At 55.3% G+C, this 22,203-nt stretch overlaps 7 protein-coding genes across 7 annotated transcripts; 5 read left to right on the plus strand and 2 right to left on the minus strand.

Annotated features, from left to right (window-relative positions):
• Window positions 1-1,216: 1,216 nt before the first annotated feature.
• On the minus strand, window positions 1,217-4,433 carry N656DRAFT_768495 (uncharacterized protein; the record flags this gene model as incomplete). The annotated part of the gene is made up of 6 exons (XM_064813626.1): window positions 1,217-2,056; window positions 2,118-2,877; window positions 2,924-3,245; window positions 3,355-3,469; window positions 3,574-3,845; window positions 4,034-4,433. The coding sequence occupies 6 exons, from the start codon at window positions 4,431-4,433 to the stop codon at window positions 1,217-1,219; spliced, it is 2,709 nt and encodes a 902-aa protein (XP_064669910.1).
• A 1,244-nt stretch (window positions 4,434-5,677) lies between these two features.
• Window positions 5,678-7,205, plus strand: N656DRAFT_779204 (uncharacterized protein). Its single transcript, XM_064815147.1, has 2 exons — window positions 5,678-6,218; window positions 6,297-7,205. The coding sequence occupies exons 1-2, from the start codon at window positions 5,876-5,878 to the stop codon at window positions 6,731-6,733; spliced, it is 780 nt and encodes a 259-aa protein (XP_064669911.1). The 5' UTR covers window positions 5,678-5,875; the 3' UTR covers window positions 6,734-7,205.
• A 2,377-nt stretch (window positions 7,206-9,582) lies between these two features.
• On the plus strand, window positions 9,583-11,294 carry N656DRAFT_789548 (uncharacterized protein; the record flags this gene model as incomplete). The annotated part of the gene is made up of 2 exons (XM_064816799.1): window positions 9,583-10,043; window positions 10,103-11,294. 2 exons carry the CDS (start codon window positions 9,583-9,585, stop codon window positions 11,292-11,294), a joined length of 1,653 nt encoding a protein of 550 aa, XP_064669912.1.
• A 2,223-nt stretch (window positions 11,295-13,517) lies between these two features.
• On the plus strand, window positions 13,518-14,757 carry N656DRAFT_845141 (uncharacterized protein). The gene has a single exon (XM_064819181.1). It carries the CDS (start codon window positions 13,623-13,625, stop codon window positions 14,619-14,621), a length of 999 nt encoding a protein of 332 aa, XP_064669913.1. The 5' UTR covers window positions 13,518-13,622; the 3' UTR covers window positions 14,622-14,757.
• Window positions 14,758-15,052: 295 nt separating this feature from the next.
• N656DRAFT_709331 (acyl-CoA dehydrogenase NM domain-like protein) lies at window positions 15,053-16,530 on the plus strand (the record flags this gene model as incomplete). The annotated part of the gene is made up of 3 exons (XM_064811586.1): window positions 15,053-15,630; window positions 15,716-16,329; window positions 16,391-16,530. The coding sequence occupies 3 exons, from the start codon at window positions 15,053-15,055 to the stop codon at window positions 16,528-16,530; spliced, it is 1,332 nt and encodes a 443-aa protein (XP_064669914.1).
• A 324-nt stretch (window positions 16,531-16,854) lies between these two features.
• Window positions 16,855-17,466, minus strand: N656DRAFT_85372 (uncharacterized protein). Its single transcript, XM_064819369.1, has 3 exons — window positions 17,227-17,466; window positions 17,051-17,152; window positions 16,855-16,989 (listed from the first exon to the last, which is right to left on the minus strand). The coding sequence occupies exons 1-3, from the start codon at window positions 17,361-17,363 to the stop codon at window positions 16,896-16,898; spliced, it is 333 nt and encodes a 110-aa protein (XP_064669915.1). The 5' UTR covers window positions 17,364-17,466; the 3' UTR covers window positions 16,855-16,895.
• Window positions 17,467-18,287: 821 nt separating this feature from the next.
• Window positions 18,288-21,929, plus strand: N656DRAFT_768500 (uncharacterized protein; the record flags this gene model as incomplete). Its single annotated transcript, XM_064813627.1, has 2 exons — window positions 18,288-20,715; window positions 20,767-21,929. 2 exons carry the CDS (start codon window positions 18,288-18,290, stop codon window positions 21,927-21,929), a joined length of 3,591 nt encoding a protein of 1,196 aa, XP_064669916.1.
• Window positions 21,930-22,203: the final 274 nt, after the last annotated feature.

The raw sequence follows: 22,203 nt of genomic DNA on the forward strand, positions 1-22,203 counted from the left end.
TGGACTACAAACGAGATTGGTCTGGATTGGTTAAAACATTTTGATCATTCCACCCGGCGTCGGACAAAAGGGATATACCGGCTGCTCATCCTGGATGGCCATGAAAGCCACCACTCGGTCGCCTTCGAGGATTTCTGCAAGGCCAACAACATTGTTACACTTTGCATGCCTCCCCATTCATCACACTTTCTTCAGCCTCTCGATGTAGGATGTTTCAGCCCGCTCAAGGCCTCGTATGTCAAGCAAATCGAGCAGATGATGCGGATGCAGATCACCCACATTACGAAGGAAGACTTCTTCGACACGTTTGTCAAGGCATTCAACGCCTCTGTTACGGCGAACAACGTACGAGCAGGCTTCAGAGTAGCCTGCCTCGTTCCTTTCGACCCTGAATCGGTAATTTCTCGCCTCGACCCTAAGCCAATCACCCCATCTCCTCTGAGCTCGCGTCCCGGAACAGCCACATCTTGGGTCCCCAAGACACCCTCCAATGCGCACGAAGCGACACTGAGTTCCAGCACACTCAAGCGGAAAATTCAACACCATCAAGGTAGCTCCCCCACCCATATTCTTGACATTATCGACTTGCAAGCGAAGAGCATCTCGAAATTGGCGCATGAGATGGTGTTGCTCCGAGCCGAGACCAAAGAGCTTCGTGCGGCAAATAAGCGGTTAAGCAAGCGACGCAGAACCAGAAAAACGCGTTTGCAGGACGGAGGATCACTTAGTTTGCAAGAGGCAACGGTTTTGATGGGCGACCGGGGACTTGGTGGTCAGGATTGCGAGGAAACGTCCACGAGTGGTGGTTGTATAACCGTCGCTAAGCCACACGTTCGGCTTTGTAGCAACTGCAAGCAGCCCGGCCATAATGCGCGAACTTGTCAAGTAGTTAGAGAGACGTCTGAGGATAACGATTCCGAGTAATTTTAATTAATGAAGGGCGTTTTGGTAGAACTGACTTATACAAAGTAATCGAGGTCAGAGAAAAGTGGGCCACTCGCTATGCTGGGCCGCTCGCTATGCAAGTACGTTACCCCTTTTTTGTTTTTCATTTTTAGGACATTATGTATTTATCTCATTTAATCTTATTTTTATTTGTGTTTTTATACAATCTCTCTTTCTCCTCCTTTTTTTTCTCTGTTCATATGACCCCTCTTCTTTCTCCTTCGATTTTTTCATTCTGTTTCCCCCTCACCCCCTGGCAGCCCGCTCCCACTCACTGGGTATCACCATCAGCCTCCTGGTGTCTATCCACCAGCCCTCCCTTGGCCAGTCCGCAGAAGCGATTGCTCACCTCCCAGACATCATCCCCTTCGACCACCCGCCCCTCATATTTGGCCAGAATGACGCGCTCAGCGGGATTCCACCGGCACGTCAGCAGCTGCTGTGTGGTGTTCTGCTTCTGCCCAACGCGGTGGATGCGGTAGTAAGCCTGCTGGTTGTCGCGCTTCATCCATGCGGGGCTGGTCACGGTCGAGTATTTGGCCTTTTGCAGGTTCAGCCCGGTGCCGGCGAGGTCCATGGGCGCGACGAGCACGTTAGGGGGCGCGTTGCCAGGCTCCAGGAAACTGTCGATCGTCTGCTGCCGCTCGGCCTGCGTCATGCCGCTATGGATCCAGACTGGCTTGAGTCGCTTCTCTTTGGCCTTCCGCAACAAAAGGTAGCCGTACAGCAGCAGCGCCTCAGCCTCGAGAGGGCAGAAGATGCAGTATTTCTTGGCGTGTGCTGACTCGCCCTCAATGCGCGACTTGTCGTCCAGCATCGTCGTAACCGTCTTGTTGATGGTTTCCAGCTTGGGGCTGTTGGCTGCCCAGGTAGGGATGTGCCGGTAATAGGGCGTCTGCGCAATTTTGCCCTCGGCCCCTGACAGGACAGAGAGGATCTCGGGGACGGTGAATGTGAAGTCGGCCGAGGCGGGAGAGCTGGCGATACCCGGGAAAGGTGGACGCAAGCCGCAGCTTGAGTAGCAGGTCTTGGCCGGCATTGCTGCGAATAAAATGTCCGACTCCTTGGCCCGCGGCCGCGGCCGCCTGGATGGCAAGCTCGCCGATGTGGTCTGCGAGCGCCCGCAGCCCATCCATGACCGAAGCCGGCAGATGGTGGTCGATTATGCAAACCTTGAGCGGGCCGATGCTGGTCAAGTTCCTGTTCTGGAACTTGCCTGTTCCCAGCCGACGCACCATGGTGTGTTTGAATATTCGGTCTAGGCGGCGACGATACTCGAGAATATCCTCAAACGGAATCGCCTCTCCGTTGGCCTGCAATGATGCGAGCCTGTCGAAGGTATTGGTGAGGTCGTCAAACCTCCCGAGAGTGACGTCGTGCAGAGGATGGGCCTCGTCGCTCCAAGCCTCCTTCTCAAAGAGAGCAATGGCTGGACGGATGTCGGCAGGCGTCTCGCCAAACGGAGTGCCAGATACAAAGTACATCAGCGGAGTCGGGGACTGCGAATCCAAGGCGGATCTCTTCAGGCCATGGAGCCACACGGATGTCCGGCCGTCCTTGGAGCTGGCGTACTCGTGGAACTCGTCCATCAGAACCACGCCAGGCATATGGGCGCCGGCACCGGGCCCGTTGCTCAGCTTCGGGATCGACTCCGGCGACACGGTTATGATGTACTGGTCCAGGCCGAGGATTTGTTCATACGGATAGCCCTTAGGCTCATCGACGCCAGCTTTCTTGGCCGGGGCTTTGGCACGGAGTAGACCAATGTCGACAATTGAGAGCTGATCATCCTTGTTGGCGCCCTCATATGCCGCTCGCATCTTGAAGTGCTTGAGGTCAAGTTTCGTCTTTGCGTCCCGCATCATGGCCGCACAGCTTCTCGCAGGAGCAACTATGATGTTTGGCCCGTTTGGCAAACGGTCAGCAAGTTCCCTAGTGAGCTCGTTGTGGCAGTAGCATTTTGAGCTGGTAGTCGAACAAGCCGACCGCCATCCCTGGCAGCTTCTTGATGGGAACCCGCTTGCGTTCGGGTCCGTTCCGCGTAGGCAGAGATTCTCGCCTTTGATAATCCGCTATGTCGATGTTGAAGAACCGGAGGCAGGTGTGCCAGTCCGAGGGATTCCTCTCGCCTGTGTTGTAGCTCCCCACGTAGGTGTCAATTACGCTTAGGTCGAAAGCACCGTAGTCGTCGTCTTCCTCGTCGGCAATCGCGTAGTCATCCGCCGCGATGTCGACAATGTCAGCCATGATCGGTGGGCCGGGAGTCGGGGGCGAGGCGGCCACGGCCCCGGGTCGTCGGCCTGATGAAATCGTGTCCGGAGTAGGTCGGAGGCTGTCGAACGAACGCCAGGGTCTGAGAGGAGGTGCGGACCCCCGTGAGGTAGACGTGGGACGATTCCAGCCCCTTACCCCCAGCTGGGTAGGGGGCGAGGCGAGTCTCGACCCAGGGGTTCTGGAAGTCGAAGGCGCGCCTCGTGTCGCGGGGCGCCCCCTGGAGCTTGATCCCCTCAATTTCGAAGGAGGGCTAAGAGTAAGCCGGGGCTTGCGTTCCAAACCTGTAGGAGTGTAGGTTAGTACGTTCACGCGAGGCCGAGAAGGTTTCTCAGGAGCGCCAGGAGGGATACTTACTGATTCAGCCGTTTGTGTTAGGCTGGGTTTCTCAGAGCCAGCTCCCCCTTTATCTGACAACTCCGCGCTTGCTGCAAGGGATGGAGTTTTGGCAGGGTCGGAGTCTCCTGATTTCTGATTGTCGTGCGAGCCACTATGGTCCTCCTTGATGGTCTGGCTAGGAGTAATGGTCCTTGGGCTCACGCTCCCGTCGCTTGTCTTCTCCTCTGTTCGAGTAATATTGATTCCGGGCCAGGGATTCCGGAATTCGGGTGCTTCAGTGTCTACAGGCCCTGAGACCGTGGAGTGAGCGGTTGTTCGGGAGATGTTGGCTGAACAGCGACTTGAGGAGTATCTGAAGAAAAGAGAACCTTTGACTCGAGATCCAGGCCTTGTGTAGGGAGCTCAGTCTTCTGATCAACAGACTCCTTGACAAGACATCCTGGAAAGCTAGAGCCGAGTCGCTTGCTACGGAGCTTACGGCGGAATTCATAAGGATCGTCCCGAGGCATGATCAACAGAAAGACTTCCGTGTACCAAGCCACTACGACGCAGTGCTTGGTTATGTCGGAGAGGAGATCTTCCCATTCATACGCGCTGCTCAGCTGCTTTGCGTTATCATCTTCCAGCCCAAAAGGCGCGAACATGATATCGTGCTTCCGAGAATCGTAGCCCAGGCAATGGGTAAGCCACCTCTCAAGCTCAGCCCACCTATAGCTCCTGGGAGAATACTCTAGAAATTCCTCACGGATATTCTTGCTGACGAAGTTGGTAAGCCTTGCCCGCCTATGTTGGTTGGTCTTCCAGTTGGCGGCACTGACGTACAGGGTGGTCAGCCTGGCATAGTCCGCAGGAAAGCATGTTTGGTGCTCAGACGCCATTGTATCGTTTCTTAGTAGTAGCACCTGTTGTAAGTCTCAGGTTCCCAATATTCGCGTGTGACGAGAGTTGGGCTATGTTAGATGATTGGGTGGAGCTGTGTTGATGAATGTACAAACATTTAGACTGTAGACTGGCCAGTCTTTAATACTTTTTGCGAAGGTGAGATGGTAATCCATGACCAAAGCGGTGTTTGGTCCACGAACAAAGGGTTCATCGAAACGCATGTAGTGAAACAGGTGCTTTACCGATAATAGTCGACAACGTGATGATTCACAGTATGAGAACATGAAGAGCTTTTTTGGACTTGCGCACTCCCTGTCCCTTGAATAGGGACAATGCCATGATAGACAATCTCATGTCTAGAAGCAAGGCAGTCGCAAAACAACAAGGAGTGGGTATTCCGAGACCTGAGTGTAGGCTGTGGTAGTTGTACTTACTACCTAGGTAAGGTACCTGATTCACTGGAATCAGTCTCAAGTGACGGATTTCAATAACATAACTGCTATAAGGAGCCTAACCGGCCTCGGGTCGTCCTATGAGCCGAACTCTGCAGTGGTCCGTCCAAGTTCTAGTCTGTCTGTATTGAGTCTGATATCATACGGTGGTATGCGCTGTTCAAGCCTGGTATCAAACCTAAGGATTGGGACGACACTCAAAGAAACAGTGCCGAAAGAATGGTGAGACATCTCAACTAGAAGACTCGCTGTCAATGATTCAGGTATGGTTCCATTTGGGCGACAGAAACTGATGATTGATCCATTTGGGGACTGGAATGACCGTTGGAAACTGCGGTCACCAAATCAGCTTCCCTGAGGTATTTTGCAAAGCCAAGGTTAAGGTAGGTAGCCTTAGGCAAGCGCTTGATAACCTGGACTTCAAGTTCTGAACGCTCTTGATGTTTGTGCTAGTTGATGGGCCCGTCGGCAACTACTGCATGGTGTCCTAGAACTAGTTGAGTTGTTGACTGGCGGCCAATGGTGGGATCTCGTAGGCACCCTCCCTTCATCCCACTTACCACGTATTTCCTTGTATCTCGTGGGAATTGGCCCGATACGCCAGCTGTCTGTAAAGGAATTTTGGATGATCAGTAAGATATGAGATGATGCTGTTCTCAAAGTGAAGAACACCACCCAAGGACCGCTGACGTCAACCTGGTGTGGGTTAAGCTCAAATACAGAGGTTCGTTGGCCCCACACTGCAGTGCTGACCAGCACCTGCCACCTGCCGTCAATGCTGTGGTGCCAGGTGGGTCTCGCTTCCTACCCCGTAGTCCCAACTGTATCTTCTCAGGTACTGTACTGTACCTATCAGTCGCTCGATATCGGCCCCGTGGTCATTCCTGCTCGGTGACACTGAAAAATAAACAGGCAACCGTGATAATTGTTACACCCCTTCTTCTTCTTCTCGGCATCTTCGCGGCGTAGAAACCAGGAACTAGAAAATGAGTGTCCCAACCCAACTCCTCGAATCTCTCGCCAGCGCCCAGTCCCCAGACTCCACCGACAAGTCCGTCGCTGAGGCTGTACAAGCTTTCTGCGATGGAGCCACGAACTCCTCAACCGAAGAGTCCATCGGCGACTATCTATGGAACGCCTGCAGCAGCATCTTTGACGTGGTTGGGCGGACCCCCGCCGAACGGCAGCGCGGGTTGCTCGAGCTCATGTCCCGGCTGCGGCAGACAACAGTTAGCGACAAAGATGGACAACCGCTGAATTACGGAGGCGGCGTAGTGTGGAGGGACCTACCATTGTTCGGTTGGGTCGCGCGAGACCGTTGGAATCTTGGTGCGTGCCGCGTCTCTGCATTTTCATGGAGGCTTGCAAGCTGCAACCGCCAGAAGCTGACAAGGATTCATTCCACAGATGGCCTCAGGGCGTCTGCTACAGCACAGGAGCAGTCCATCTGGGAGAACTGGACCGCCTTTCTCGCCCAATTGACAGGGCTAGCCAGTGTCGACGACCGGCGGGGCCCGTTCAACTATTCGCTATTCGCACTGTGGTCTCTGAGAGCTGCTCTCGAGGACAAGCCATCAGAGGCGGTAAACAACGCTTTTGCCATCACGGCTGCCTCGATCTGGATCAGATATGCTGGGGCGGTGCTTCGGAAACTGTCCGCCGAAGGCCGCACCTTGGACGGCAATATGGGCGCTCCTGGAGGCAAGTTCGCTGATCGGGATTGGAAGGGGTTTAATGAGGAGAGGTGGACGGCGTGGAAGGAAGGATTCGAAGCAGCGCGAGGTGACGGAGAGGCGGCCGACAAAGCAGCCCGAGATGCGGCGAAGCTGATGGAAGACCTATAGCCCGGCATCCTCGGAGGCTCCGTTAATAACCCCATTCCGTGGTGTAAGTAGTTGCCGGGTCGGGTCCGGCTCGACAAGGATACCTAGGTGGTAGGTACCGTACTATTTGTGGTCAAAGCAACGACTCGATTATCTCAATGTGTTCCTAGAACCCTGCGACGCAGATTAGCAGCTGCCTAGAATATGCGGGGTTTTCACCAACTTCAATGATCCGGAGATACAGATTCGGTCGATCGACTCCCTTTACCGTACATTCATTAGCTCTTCGACGTATCGTTACCGTTCTTTTCCCTGCATCGTTGATGAGTAGGTAGGTTTGAGGTTTCTTCATTCGTCGAGTCCTGCAGTGGTTGATGCTAGAGTTCCATCTACCTACTACGGGGATTCTTCCCACGTTTCTGAACTCCCTATTCGGCGTCGCATCGCCTCATCACGCCGCTTGACTCCTGTTTCGTAATCGAGGCAACGCTGAGCTGACTGGATGACTACACGGATCCAGCATCCCAGATCCGAACATGAGATTAAGGTGCCTTGAGATGAGGTCATAACTGTGGACCTGTATCGAACGAGCCCGGGTATGATAGTAGACACTTCCCTCGAGCATCGGCAGTCTGGAAGAACCATGGACAATGTAAGTGTTTACAAGGCCGGAGCTAATAATTCACAATGAGTTACATAGAGGTTGTGAGAACTTCATAACGAAACAAGGTCACGGTTTCTGACATGAAGAGAGGAAGAACTTGTAACGAAATCAACATGCCATACTAGCTCAAAACTCACCTACCTGGGTTCGGGGACCCTCGGGCCCGAAGTTGAACGTTTTCGCTCCCGGACCCAACTCCAAGTGGATCATAAGTGATGTCGAAAAAGTAGACGGCCTTATTAGCAAGGATGCGACCAGAAGATGTACACACCAGGCTGGGTCGTCGACTCCACATCCTAACACTATCCCATTGTACTAAGTGGCGCTTTACTCCCGGCTATATGCGGCGGACAGAGTAGCGCGCCCTGCTTAGCATTATTGTGTAGCGTACGTATGATTCCTGACTCGACCTCGTCCATCCAGCCCCGACCTGGGCTCCTCTCAGCTGCAGGGGCTCAGAAAGATTGTAAGTAGACCCCTCATACAATTGAATACGCTGCTGATGGCAAGCTCGAGTGTGTATGTACATACAACTAACCTACAGCGTTATGCAGTATTGTGCATACAGACAAGTACGATACTGTCTCGATGAAGTGAAGCCATCTCTTCTTGCATTCCTCAGCGCGAGGCCAGTGGAGCTCACATGTATCGTTAGGGATACCTGGTCTTGAGGACTGGATCAGCTACCTACCTCAGGGCAGGCATTATTGCTCTTTCTAGTGTATCATGCTTTATCTTATTTCCGCGTAATTACCTCCTGCCCTCAATTTGAAGGGTTACTCTCTCTTAATGTTAGTCAAGTCTAACCAGGTCATGGCATCATCGTAGTGCGTTTGCGCTCTTGGGTAGCTCTAGTTGATATCGGCCCGACAGATATCAACGGTACCTTAGTCAGGGTACGCCCTGTGCAGCGAGCTCACCGCTACGACGCTGGAGAGAGGTGACAGCCGGTGCGGGAAAGACATCCTGTGCAGCAGTAATTAATAAGGTAGTCTGTGATTCGGATACAATGAGATCCACCGGCGATGTCGTTACTCTGCCCTCATCTGCCCCAGTGGTCGGCTCGGACACATTGACGGGCTTCGAGTCGATTGCCGACTTGGGACGGGTATGGCGAAGTCACAAAGCAGGACGATCATCCCAACTTCCCGGGGCGCAATACCCCTTACCCACCGCCTGGTTCTTGAGTGTCAGCCTGCAGAATGGCAGAACCCTTTCCCCGCAGCAGGCCGATGGCACGTAATGCAGGGGATTCAGATCAGGATCTCCACGTCACGCAATGCAAGGACTGTAGTTGGAAAGGGGTCAATTCGAAGGAACAATAGGGTTGGGTAGGTACAATACCTAAGGTCTTCAGACCCATCACAAAGGAGCAACTTGCATAATGCATACCTTGATTGCTACTTGCCTACAGATCGCGATAAATCTTTGGTGCAACGCAAGGCAGGGAGATCTCGCAATCCGAAGGAAGGCAGCCGCCATTGACGTTAACGTTAAACATTACGGGGGTAATTAAAGGAAGTCACTGTGGGGTTTCGAAACGCTCTCCCTTCCCCTGGGTCGTAGACGCTAGCGCACGATGACCAGACACGGAGATGTCCGCCGCTAAGTTAGGGCACTAATCCGTTGGCCTACAATTGGAGGACTCGACAGGCCGCTTCCGACAATGAATTGTTATTCGCCAACTGGGGAGGCAGCAGCAGTTCGGTAGGTGGCTCTCTCCCGGTCTTGAGGCTGGGCTTCGGACGTGGGGAGGCTCGGCGGGTGGGCCGCCGAATCACGTTCAAATTGCCTTTGGCCAGGTGAAGCTGCAGTGTGTCCGCGGTTTTCCCCCAAAACCCAAACCCAACTCGCATTCCTGCCATTGCTGCTGCGCTACGGCACTCGCACCCGCGCATCCAACCTTTTCCTTCCCACGCTGTATTCCCGAGATCCCGCGACCGTGCGCGCATCATAGCGAGCACTACGACCATAGCGACCAGAATTAGCGATCATAGCCTGCGGTTTCCCATCTTCGCGACCGACCGTTGGTTTCCGACAAGAACCCCGCACACAGGGCTGCGCCGACAAAGGGTCTGACGGCGCCCCCAACCATGGTGGTGCTGTCGCCGCTGCCGATCGGCCGTCGCCTCACTGCTCCTACAGACACGCTCCGCTTTGTGCCCACGGCGCCGTAGCCCGGATCTGCCAACGGCCCAACACCCCGATGGATCGAAGCTCATCATCCCCAGAAACTGGGGCCTCGGCCCTGCTCGCCGCTGCCAGAGGCGTGACGGGCCTCGTGTTGGATGACGACGACCCAGAAGTGTTTATCAAGGAGGAGTCTTTAAGCCCCGTGCCGGACAATGACAAAAAACTTGTCGTCACGCGGGTCTACCCGCCTCTCAAATTCAAGCCGGGCTTTCAGGCCCGAAGCTTAACAGGGACTGTGGCAGGCCGGACGGGCACGGCTGCCAAATCAGCCAAGCACGGCCGAACAACAGGAGCATCCAAAGCTGCCGCCATTCGAGATCATGCTCCTCAGCCATCGGCGCAACCAATCGTGCCACGCCGGATCGAGGATTGGGAGCCCTGGAAGGGGGTTCTTCACGAGCTCTACATCACGCAGAACCGTATTCTCCGCGACATAATCAGTATCATGGAGACTGAATATAACCTCAGGGCCACGTGAGTCAGCTCTGAATAGCTTCCCCGAGGTAAAATTGCTGGATGTTAACTCTCAAAAGACCCAAAATGTACAAGAACCAGTTTGCCCGCTGGGGCTTCTTCAAGTACGCCGTCAAGAGGCGGCCGCGGGGCAAGACCGAGTCGCCAACCGAACAGAGCTCAGACGACTCTCTCGATACCGCCATCATCCTGCACAGTGATGGCCTAATGTACGATAGCGAAAGGTCGCAGGCCATGCAGGCCGGGCTAACAGCAGTCCGGCGCTTTGTCCGCGGCTACCTTGACCTCGACCCGGCTCACCTTACCGTCGAAGAAGTCGCAGGCTTCATCGATCCCTGCTACCGCTATTTCAAAACCGCCATGGACCTTTTCGATCTCAAGGAGAATACGGCCGGCGGGTCCGTGCTGCGGCTCGCCTTTCTGCAGATCGAGCGCAAGATATCAAACCCGACCATGAAGTCCTTCTCGGATCTGTGCTTCCTCGTGCCGCACCTCCTCCTCGAATCCGGCCGCAGAGACATCCTCGCCGCCTACCTGCGCTACCTGTACCGACTCGCCGCCGTCAAGTTCGGCAAGCACCCCGTGACGGAGCTCGCCGCCTCGTTCGCGCGAATGGTTGACCAGCCCGACGAGATCATGCGCTACATCATGCTCCTCTCGCAGATCAATTCGGACACCATCTCCAACACGTCGGGCATCCTCGACCGCACCGTCCGCTGGGCGCGGTATCAGTACCTCGCCTGCCAGCGCACAAACATGACGGAGCCCTTCCCCGTCGGGCGCAATCGGCACGACCACCACATGATCCGTCTCGAGGCGCAGTCGGTTTATTGGGCGCAGAACCTAGTCATGCAGGACCCGGAGAGCGATGAGATTGCCGAGCAGTGGCTCAGCCGGCAATTTGGCGAGAATTTTGCCCCGCGCTGCGAGGCAGCGTTGGCGAGGCTGGAGGAACGGGCCGCTGCGGGGGAATTCTCGCCTTACTTTTCAAAGATGATCGAATGCCTCTATATAGGATGGCTAAGCGACTACTATGAGACGGTGCAGGAGTGGGATAAGGTGTTTGAGTGGGGCCGGAAGGGGCTGGCCTTGTCGAGGGAGGAGCAGTATATCATATGGTCGATCCATCTCGAGGGGTTGATGCGCAAGCATGGGAATCCGGAGGAGGCCGAGGAGCTGAAAAAGAGGAGGATGGCGCTTGGCTGGCTGGAGAAGGTCAGGCTTGAGGTGGATAGGCTCAGTCTTAGTTGACATTGTGTTGTCAGGGGCCATAAGTGTCACGGGTGGCAAATGCCACGGGTCGGTGGGGATCGTCCTTCGTCAGGGTCACTGGCGTGTAGCACTAGCAAAGGATTTTGGATAGGCGTTGTCGGCAACGGTCATGGCTAGGCGGTGATGGGATACCTACCTAGTCTGCGTTTAGGAATCTAGTTCTGGACAGCAGGCAGCTGCTGATCTCTTTGATATCATGAGACAGACTCTCACGAGGTCTCTTAACTTTGAAACCTATTTTAACCTAAATGGTGGCTACCTTTCCTCAGACACCACGCCTCAAAAGCGGCATCAGACTTCGGGGTGGCAGCATTTTTACGCAACTACCTAGTACCAATCGGGTCCATGCCACATGTAATAGACACTTTACATCAGTACTCACCAGCTTTCAGGTTGTTGAGGATTACTTTGAGGCATTGAGTGTTGGCTTGACTGTTGAGTGTAGACACTAGTAATGCACGAGGATCAAACTCTCACAAGAATAAGACGCACCATGAGAAGTTGACTGTAGTCTGTAAGGATTTGCTTTGTGTTGATTAAGAACCTGACAACTGTCCTATCGAGGGCCCCTGGACCAAGGTTGACGCATACAGGCCATCCTCCGGCCCAGCACGCAAATCTCAAGGAGTCAAAGAAAGAGGACTGGAACTTATGTATACAGTACGGACGTCTGCTACCTTTGTTCTCTGAACTCTCTAAAGCTGCATTCAGTTCGCACAAAGAGCTGAGACCAAGCTACTTTACACCCAGCTTGTTCCATGAGTACAGTACTTAGTAACATGGAAAGTACGAGTGAGGGTTGCAGGAGGATCAAGCAAGGAAATTTTGAAGGAGCTGTGGAATGGAAGAGGTGCTTGAGGGCGTATGGCAAGAGCGATTCCGGGTTGTGAGTCTTCTGAATCATGGTATCTGGTTGAAACCTTTCCCAGATCGTTGTAACCCGCCTGTTTTCTAAGCCGTACGTTTGACTTTACGATAAACCATAATTTCTCAGCATTTTATTCTCTGTGATACCATTTGTTCTGATAACAAAGCAATCCGCCATCACAAGGATGGCGAACATGCTCTCCTTTCCTGTCACAACCTCCCCCGTCTCAGGCTCTTTTCCCTCGGCTCTCTCCTTCATATCATGATTCGATGCATACCTTGAGCACATATGCATAGAGGCCGTTTCCGGTTTCATTACACTCTCAACACGTCATAGACCACACCTGTGCTTGTACATACACGAATAGGTTGCTGTGGGAAATCGCTTCTACGGTAATACCTGGGCGCTTAACGAGCTACTTGCGGCAACTTAGCTAGCTGTCTAGCTGGTTCGCTACTAAGTACATGCCTAGCAAAGTGTACCGACCCTCATCCTGAACGTCGTGATGTCCGATATCCAACGAAGGACCCGGTCGTCGACCAATCCTCCTTTGAAGCTTTTCATGTCAGCAACCGCGAGTACCCCGGCCATTGTCTCCTCCTGGATCTACTTTCTCGGAAGCGCCTTCTGCACGTGCGACCAGGTCAAGATTTCCGCAGGCTCGCCTCGCGGCAGTTCATGTCTACCCGGACGAGGAAGGGGAATCGGAGCAAACGGACACCTTCGGTGGCAAGATATTCCCTGGCTTCGGTCACTTGCAGCGTGAAGGAAGGAATGTCCAGGGGCAGCCTAAGGCAGAGGGGTTATGGAAACAAGTGTGGAACAGGGTCCATCTGGCCCAGACATCGGAGTCCGCTGCGAACCTCAGGGTCGGGAATCGCATCGCCGGCTGGCCCTACCGGGAATGGATGGCAGACCTCTATGAAAGACCACCTTTCAATCTCCTAAAACACGTTTTCATGTGGATGCTGGGCGCTTTGGCGGATGCTTGGGTCATCTTCGCCGCGGCAGCTATCTTCGCCCTCATTTTTGCCGCCCTCATCACCAGGGTTGACCGACCTTATTGCAGCCGAATCAATACAGAAGGCAGGGGGCCAACAGCAAGATGGGAAACATGGCGGCGCTGTGCCCTAAGCAAGCCCGAGCCGTTGCGCAAATATCTCAACGCATCCGTGACGCTCATTACCGGAATGCCGCTCCACTATATCGATGCGTTGATGCCCCTAGTAGAGCCGGCACCCGGGACCGCGCCCGAGATCTTCCTCCCAGATGTTGCTGCACAATATCATGCGCGGGCAAGGAAGCTCTGCGCTGATCTCCGGAGCATTTTGCAACGCCCCTCAGGCCTCCCGTCGTTTTCGTCACTAACTCGGGTGGAGCAACCTAAAGTACGTACGGAAGAAGCGAAGACAAAAGCAAAGAGGCTCTGCGACAGCTATATGGCTGCGAGTCACCAAGTACACAGAACGATGCGGGACGTGTGGGAAAATCTCCGAGGCCCAGGTAGCGCACCTGCACCATGGGTAAGATGGCTTAACACGGCGCTGTCGCATACGAGACTCAAAGTGTGGACGGTGACAGACGGGCTCCGCAGGGAGGAGGAGGAAGAGCGTTACTGGACGGAGAGGGCCGGTGAGCTGGACGAACAGACGTGGTCAGCAAAGCGAGACATTGCCTGGCACTTCAAAAAGAGATACAACAACGGCATCCTATTTGCCCTCTTGTGGGAGGCCGACTGGGATATCTTCCACGATGCCGTCACAGAGACGCTTACCACGCTGCGGAAGGCGTTGGGAGAGCTAAGGGGCCTAGAGGAGCATGTATTGCCCATGGTGGAGCGCGTGTTAACAAAGAGGACGGCAAATGATAATCCCAACGCCGAGCCCACCATGCCCGAGAACGGCGCCGGATCTTGGTTCAAACTTTGGGGCAAGGGCGGTAAAGAGAGAGGATCCGCAGGGAGCTTGGAAGATCGACAGCTTATGGAAGCCGAAAAGACGTTGAAAGCCCTCCGGGAAGTGGACATATCACGCCGACGAGTGCTACACAACGCTGTCAATCTGGCGGCATGGCTGACCGCCGGGATACAAAGTGATTTTGCGAGGATAGCGGGACGGTGGCTGGAGCTACACGGCTGCGAATGGCGCGAGCCAGTCGTCTCGTTCTCGCCTTACAAGGGATCCGCCAATTTGTCGTCGTCCACATTCGCTTCTTCGTTCAGGCCGGAGTCCATCCCGGGCGTCAGTGCACTTCTAGAATTGTTGTTCGGCACGATTGAGTATACACTTCCCCCGGGCGATGAGATCTACGATCGTCTTAGCCGTGTTGGCAGAGAGGCTGGAGAGCGGATTGAACTGGCCGAGAAACGGATTGCTTCTTACATTCAGGGGGGCGGTTCAATCTGGGATCCCAGGAAATTTCAGCGCAAACCGTATTAGCAAGAGGCTTAAAGGAGTCGGGCCGCAACCTTTAATGTCTGCTTACATGCCCTCACATCGTGTATGCATACCAGGAATGCTTGGAGGAACAGGCTCTTGGGTGGCCACGTCTTTATACTGTACAGTACAGTACAACGTACCCGCTCTCCAGACTGTCCAGGAGGTCAGAAACATCATGATGCTGTTGCAACCCCTGAGTACCACCTTACGGCGTAGCCGACCATCCCTGCAGCACGTTTCCAGATATGGTCAATCCCGCAGGTGTTGGGGATAAGCCGACTATTGTGCGGGGAACCTCGGTTGATTGACTGCGATCCTACTGGTAATTACTGCATGTACTTTAGGATTCTTGAACCGCTGTCTCTTCGTTGACGTTCGAAGCCGCTTGTTCCTTCGACCTACCGTGATTGCAAAACCCGAAGGTTATCACCATGGCCGGCCCCAGGATCCCCTTCTCTGAACCGCCATGGCTAATGGGCCTTCCGTCGCCATACTTTTCCGCCTCCCACCGGGCGTGGCAGGCCGCCATCCGGCCGTTCGTGCAGACGTACCTCCACGCGCATGCCGTCGAGTGGGAGCAGGCCGGGACGGTGCCGGAGCACGTGTTTTCCGAGTTTGCCGCCGCCCACATGCTCATCCCCGCGCTGCCCGCCCCGCTGCCCGTGGCCTGGCTGAAGCGGCTCGGCATCCACACCCTGCTTGGCGGGCTCCCCGTCGACCAGTTTGACGCGCTGCACGGATACATCTACGGCGACGAGATGGCGCGGAGCGGCTTGGTGGGCCCCGGGGCAAGCCTGACCACGGGCATGGCGTTTGGAGTGCCGCTCATCTTGAAGTTTGGGAGCGAGGAGCTGAAGGAGGGGCTTTTGCCTGATCTTTTGACGGGGAGGAAGAGGTGTTGCATTGCGATTACCGAACCCGATGCGGGGAGTGATGTGGCGGGCATTGTGACGACGGCCGTGAAGAGCGCGGATGGGAAGGAATGGATTGTTAATGGGAGTAAGAAGTGGTGAGTAACTCTAAAGCCGACGTATTACTCCTGGCAGTCCGTTTTTGAGTGCGAGGGGAGGTCTGATCGTGCTAACGATGGCAAGGATAACAAACGGCATATGGTCCGATTACGCCAGCATGGCCGTCCGCACCGGGTCTCCCGAAAGCGGCGCAAATGGCATCTCTCTGCTGGTTGTCCCCCTCAAGGGCCATCCGGGAGTCACAATGCGCCGTCTAAATGTCTCGGGCTTCGTCTCCTCGGGCACAACCTACATTGAGCTCAACGACGTGCGGGTGCCTGTCGAGAACTTGATCGGCAAGGAGAACCAGGGAATGCGCTACATCATGACCAACTTCAACCACGAGCGGCTGGCCGTGGCCACGGGCACTACACGGCAAGCGCGAGTCGCTCTCTCGACCGCGTTCGAGTACGTCCTCAAACGTGTCGCGTTCGGCAAGCCCCTCATCGAGCAGCCCGTGGTGCGCCACCGGCTCGCCAAGGCCGGCGCACTGCTTGAAAGCTTGACGGCGTGGGTTGAGCAGTTCGCCTTTCAGATGACTCAGTTGCCGAGCCAGCAGGCCGACGTGCAGCTCGGCGGGTTAACAGCCTTGCTGAAGGCTCACGCAGGGATGGTCTTTAAGGAGTGTGCCGATGTGTCGGTGCTCCTGTTTGGAGGTAACGGATACACCAAATCTGGGCAGGGCATGCTTGCCGAGAGTGAGTTTCACTCCACGGGCCAAAGAAGAGACTGACCACTAATGGTGAAATGCCGCTGTAGTGTTATATCGGGAGGTCATGGGGACCAGGATTCCGGGGGGCTCCGAGGACGTGCTTCTCGACCTTGCCGTACGGCAGTTGGTCAAGATATTCAGCATCCAGACCAAGATGCTGATGGCCGCGGAATCATCGAAGCTCTGAGCCAGCTTCAATGCCGGCAAATGTTGTGGATCCAGCAACCCCGGAACAGTGGCTGCAATGTCTGGCTTCGATCCTCTAGCCAGAGAGCAATGTCCGCGGTGCATCAGTTTCCGGGACCTAGTTGGACTCGGGATCTCACCACATTAGGGGACTGTGGACGATGCTTCTCACTGAAGACTGCTGTCCACTCTCCAATTCCTTGTGCGGCATCTCCTTGGGAACGGCATCTGAGAAGAGTAAGGACATATAGTGCGAGTCTCGTGCATTGTATGTCCAAGCCGTGATGGGCAAAACTCTCCATAAACCTGGCGGGATCTCGTGAGAACGCATGGATTGAAGTTTGTAACAGGCGCATCAGCTCTAATCTATCTGCCGCCGACCGGAAAACTGCCTGCGAAGCCCGAGACAGGGCAAACTCGAAGGCGTGCCGCACAAAACACAAAAGCAATGACGAGGAGTCTAGTGGAAAAGCGTGCGCATTAAGATCTGAACCTTCCGAGGGGAGGGGGGGGGTTAATACCCGCGCGAGCCAGTAAGGCTGGGTTGGACTTTCCTCCGTTCGGGTTGGAGGGTATTCAGGTCGGAAGACAGCAAGAGCAAGGGAGAAGAGGCAATGCAGTGACTGGACACCCCAGGAGCAGGCTGGTAATTTTCGACACAGTGAACAGCGGACGACGGGCAGAACAGGCAGCTTACCTACTGCATCGGCACAACCCCCAATTGTATTGTATTTTACATATCAAGGGGGAAAAAGATAGGATCTTGAAGATTGCAAAATGGCTACGCAAATGTAGCATGCTTGCTCTCCTGATGAGGTACAAATGGGCCAACATCGTGTAGGCGGTGATTGTAACTTGGCGAGCTTGGGTAGGGCAGAAGGCTGTTTCGGACGAGATTCCGTGTTGGCATGTGGTGTGGTTCCTGGGTGTCGCACTCAGGGGCCAGAGGAGTGGTCGTATTCAGGGCTTTGGTAGTGGGGCTGGTCCGCCCAATCGCATGGCAGGCCTCCGCATCCACACATTTAAAATGCAGAAAATTGTCAAAGGATACTCCGTACATGGCTCCTGGACGAGATGACTCCAGATCGAGAGTTTTCAAGCTGCCTCTTTCTTGATTCGGGTGTAATACTACATCGTACAGAAGCTTGCCTTCCCAAATTGATATCCTGCGTCAATGAGGCCGGCAAGCAACATGAGCAATTTAGAGAACAAGTTCGCGCCGGAGTGCTCCATAGTATTACAGTAGCAACATGTTGCAGCACCCAAAACCGACCACTGCTAAAATAAATAACCCTGGATGCCTCGCTTCCTATCCGCACCCCCACTTCCCTCTCGGTCAGTGCCCACCCCCTTGCGTGAACGCCAACCACCCTATTGACCCGGGCGGGAAGGTGTCCAATTGCTTCCATGCCAGTCCTTTATCCTGCAGCTTTCCCGCTGCCCAGTCCACCACCTGGCCTTTTCTTACTTCAGCTCTGCTCAGCACAATCTTTTCCGTCAAACATTCCAACCTAAACGCCGGTGCCATCCGCCATCGCCATCCGTCAGCGCCCACAGTCTAAACTAAGCGGTAAACTGACTTTAGCATCAAGTCCTTTCTCTCATCGAACAGCCGAGGGCACGAGACGGCTTGTTCGCGTGCTCCGGCTCGCTCCCCGCATCGCTAGTCCACTTTTCCCGCCCGTGCCGAGTCTACGATCCTTGCTTGATGCCCTCTCCTGACTCGGCTTCGCCAACGCCCGCGTTGTTGTCCCCAAGATGTTGCGACGGCCACCTGGCCATGTCGCTCCACAGCCCAAGTACCTTTTGGCACTTGCACTCATCCTCCTCCCGTGGCTGCCTCTCGCCGATGCTCAGCAGCAGCACCAGCGCCCGTCAGTCCCCGTCCAGCAACTGAGATCCCCGCCCGAGGCCGATCAGCATGTCGCCCAGAACCTTGCCGCGACACCCGTGACGGGCCAAAAGACAGCCGAGACTCCTCTCATCCACCAGCGACGGAAGACGACTGTCGCCGAGAACGTCGACGACGGAGGTCGTGTCCCGCCGCGGCAGCTATCTGGCTCCAACAACATACTCATTCCTGACGATGCGCGCGCCCACGCTTTGGCTCCGGACTTGTCCGTTCGAGCACCGCCTCCATCCAAGTATAGACCCCCTGCACCCGGGGGTGGACTCTCGCAGCATCTTGCGCGGAGTCTGGAGGACTGGGAAGTGGAAGACTTTGTTCTTCTGGCGACCGTCGATGGAGACCTCTACGCTAGCGACCGCAAGACCGGTCAAGAACGCTGGCACTACAAGGCCGGCCACCCCTTGGTCGAGACTAGACATTTCCGAACCAACCGCTCCGTCCTCGACGAAGACTACGAGCCCATCGACCATTACATCTGGGTCGTTGAGCCCACCAGAGACGGAGAGCTATATTTGTGGAGGCCCAGCGAAAGCGGCCCCGGCCTCGCCAAGATGGCCTGGACAATGAAAAAGGTTGTCGAAGAGCTTGCACCCTTCAACGACAAGGCCAACCGCGTGCTCTACACGGGGGACAAGAAGACTACCATGGTCACTTTGAACGCGGCAACCGGAACCGTCATCAAGGAATTTGGCTCCACCGGCAGCTACGTCAACAAGGTCGAGTCCGAGAGCTGTCTCCAGCCGAACGCTTTGGCAGATGGAGACAGTGAAGAGTGTAACGACGGCACCATAACGCTTGGCCGCACCGAGTACACGGTCGGCATCCACCGCGCTGACGGCAGTCCGATCGCCTCTCTCAAATACTCGGAATGGGGTCCAAACACCCAGGACCACGACCTCATTCAGCAGAACCTGATCACCAAGGACGGCCGCTACGTCGCCAGCCAGCATGATGGCAGGATTTACGGGTTTGACTTTGAGCGTCCCAGCGAGGGCCGCCCCATTTTCACCAAGACTCTATCTTCCCCCGTCGCCAGGGTCTTTGATGTCCTTCGCCGATGGGGTGGCGCGCCGGATAAGGAGCCCGAGCTGATTGCGCTACCACAGCCGCCCTTTCCTGCCGGTGACGAGGACAGCTTACGCCTTCGGAGCGACAAGGTGTTCATCAATCAGACCGAGGAAGGAAGCTGGTATGCTTTATCGGGGAGCCGTTATCCTTTGATCCTGTCTGCCCCAGTCGCACCCATCCATACGCTCGGTTGGTGGCAGATTAAAGATGCTTGGGAGCTCCTGAATGACCCCGAAAAATCGAGCGCACTGGTGGGCACGCACCAGCTACCAGACGTCCTGGTTGATAGGGTCGCACAAACGCCCTTGTTACTAGATCCTCCTCGCGAGCATGACAACGTCAGTCCAACAGACGCCGGTATCACTGGCTCGCTCTCCTCCCTTTCCCCAGAGACGAGTGGAATTTTTGACACTGCATGGAGAGTGCCGGAGCTCGCCATAGTCAAGGTCGTCGACTTGGTCAGCAACCCAGCTGCTATAGTCCTCTTCTTCCTAGCTCTCATGATGTACAAGGACAGGATTCTGAGCGTTGTATGGAAGTCCTGGAGCAAGGCCGCTTCCTTGAACCCGCAAATTGAAATCAAACCCACGGTTCCGAGCCCAGCCGCTTACCCTGAGGACCGACCTGAAACCCAAGTCGGAAACGCAGCTGAAGACGCGGCCGCGATTGACCAGCCGGCAGAGCCAAACCTACCGACACCGCCAGCGGCTCCAGAGGAGGCTCCCGCGATAGCTCAGCCTGATGCTCCTGAAGCGGCTGCTGGGCTGGCAGCTGAAGGATTGGACGCCGCCGCGGGTGTAGAAGGCGCCAAGAAAAAGAAGAGCCATAGGGGCCGCCGAGGCGGCGTAAAACATAAGAAAGGCAACAAGGACAAGCGTGAAGGGTCACAGTCCCGTGATGAAGGTTCGCCCCACGAAACTATAGATGAGGTTGTCAACAAAGCCAAGACTCTTGGTCGCGAGCCAAAGCTGGAGCCGGATATCATCACCGTTCCCGGAAATGTCGACGAGGTCTCTGGGCAAATCCTCAAGATGGGAAGCCTAGAGGTCAATGAAGCCGAGCAGCTGGGCACGGGGAGCAATGGCACCATTGTGTTTGCTGGGAAATGGGATGGCCGTGATGTTGCCGTGAAGCGTATGCTGGTGCAATTCAACGAAATAGCAAGCCAAGAGACTAGGTTGTTGAGGGAGAGCGATGATCATCCCAATGGTAAGCAGAGTCAAGTCTCCAGCACTCGGCCAGGCTGACTGACACGAACAGTGATCCGCTACTACGCCCAACAGGAGCGGGCTGCTTTCCTCTACATTGCGCTAGAGCTCTGCCAGGCCTCGCTTGCCGACGTCGTCCAAAAGCCTAACATGTATAGGGAGTTGGCGCAAGCGGGCGAGCGCGACATGCCAGGGGTGCTCTACCAGATTGCCAATGGCTTAAGCCACCTTCACAGCCTGCGCATAGTCCACCGCGACCTCAAGCCGCAGAATATCCTCGTTAACATGGGCAAGGACGGCCGACCCCGCATCCTCGTCTCAGACTTTGGCCTGTGCAAGAAACTGGAAGGCGGACAGTCGTCATTCGGCGCCACGACCGCCCACGCCGCGGGGACCAGCGGCTGGCGGGCGCCTGAGCTCCTCATCGACGACGATGCGCCAGGACATAACGCTATGGCCCTTACAGACCCGAGCTCCAGCTTGCATAGTGGCTCGGTCGGGCCCGAAGTCTTGACCGACGGACGTCACAGCCGCCGTGTCACGCGGGCCATCGATATCTTTTCCCTCGGACTCGTCTACTTTTATGTTCTTACCCGCGGCAGCCACCCCTTCGACTGCGGCGACCGTTTCATGCGGGAAGTCAACATTCGCAAGGGCACGTACAGCCTCCAGCTTCTCGACGCATTGGGAGATTTTGCCTTTGAGGCGCGCGATCTCATCGGGAGCATGCTCAATGCCAATCCAAAACTGCGTCCTTCGGCGCGCGACGTTATGGCCCACCCTTTCTTTTGGAGCTACAAGAAGCGTCTGGCGTTTCTGTGCGACGTGTCGGACCACTTCGAGAAAGAACCCCGCGACCCGCCATCGCCAGCGCTGGCCGAGCTGGAGAGGCATGCGGTTGACGTCGTTAAAGGCGATTTCCTCAAGCACCTGCCGCGCGAGTTCGTCGACAGTCTGGGCAAGCAGCGCAAGTACACGGGCACCAAGATGCTTGACCTGCTGAGGGCTCTGCGGAACAAGAGGAACCACTACGAGGATATGCCCGAAAGCCTGAAGAAGACTGTTGGGCCGCTCCCTGACGGGTACCTTGCGTTTTGGGCGAGGCGGTTCCCCAACTTGCTGATTGTCTGCTGGAACGTCGTGTATGATTTGCGCTGGGAGAATACGGATCGGTTCAGGGATTACTATGTCCCTGCCCCGCCGTCAAGTTTGTAGGCCCAGGGAATAAGTGGGTTTACGCGGAGGACAAGGGCAAGATTGTCTGGTTGGTTCGTCTTATTCCGGGTTGTTGAACCTGCGTGTGGTTTCAGTCAGTGTTTCCTCCTTACCAAGTAACAGTTTTCGCTTTGTTCTTTTGCTTTTTGCTTGGTTACCTTGTGCGAGGGGTAAATGTTTGTCTTGCTGTGAAACATCTGTCACCTCTGTTGTTTTTATGGAGTGATCTCTTATTGCGTTCCCGGTGTTGTCCTTCAGTTGTGACTGCCTGCCT

This window comes from Canariomyces notabilis (genome assembly GCF_033297395.1).
Source record: "Canariomyces notabilis strain CBS 508.74 unplaced genomic scaffold N656scaffold_11, whole genome shotgun sequence".
Classification (NCBI taxonomy): domain Eukaryota; kingdom Fungi; phylum Ascomycota; class Sordariomycetes; order Sordariales; family Chaetomiaceae; genus Canariomyces; species Canariomyces notabilis.

Bases quoted from the DNA above. Each gene is read 5' to 3' on its own strand.
- N656DRAFT_85372 (XM_064819369.1), bottom strand. From the start codon at position 17,363: ATGTTGGCCCATTTGTACCTCATCAGGAGAGCAAGCATGCTACATTTG. The intron at 17,153-17,226 runs GTAAGCTGCCTG...TGGGGTGTCCAG, and splicing joins GGGTTGTGCCGATGCAGTAG to TCACTGCATTGCCTCTTCTC. The intron at 16,990-17,050 runs GTATTAACCCCC...CTTTTCCACTAG, and splicing joins AGCCTTACTGGCTCGCGCGG to ACTCCTCGTCATTGCTTTTG.
- N656DRAFT_845141 (XM_064819181.1), top strand. From the start codon at position 13,623: ATGGCTGCGAGTCACCAAGTACACAGAACGATGCGGGACGTGTGGGAA.
- N656DRAFT_779204 (XM_064815147.1), top strand. From the start codon at position 5,876: ATGAGTGTCCCAACCCAACTCCTCGAATCTCTCGCCAGCGCCCAGTCC. The intron at 6,219-6,296 runs GTGCGTGCCGCG...TTCATTCCACAG, and splicing joins GCGAGACCGTTGGAATCTTG to ATGGCCTCAGGGCGTCTGCT.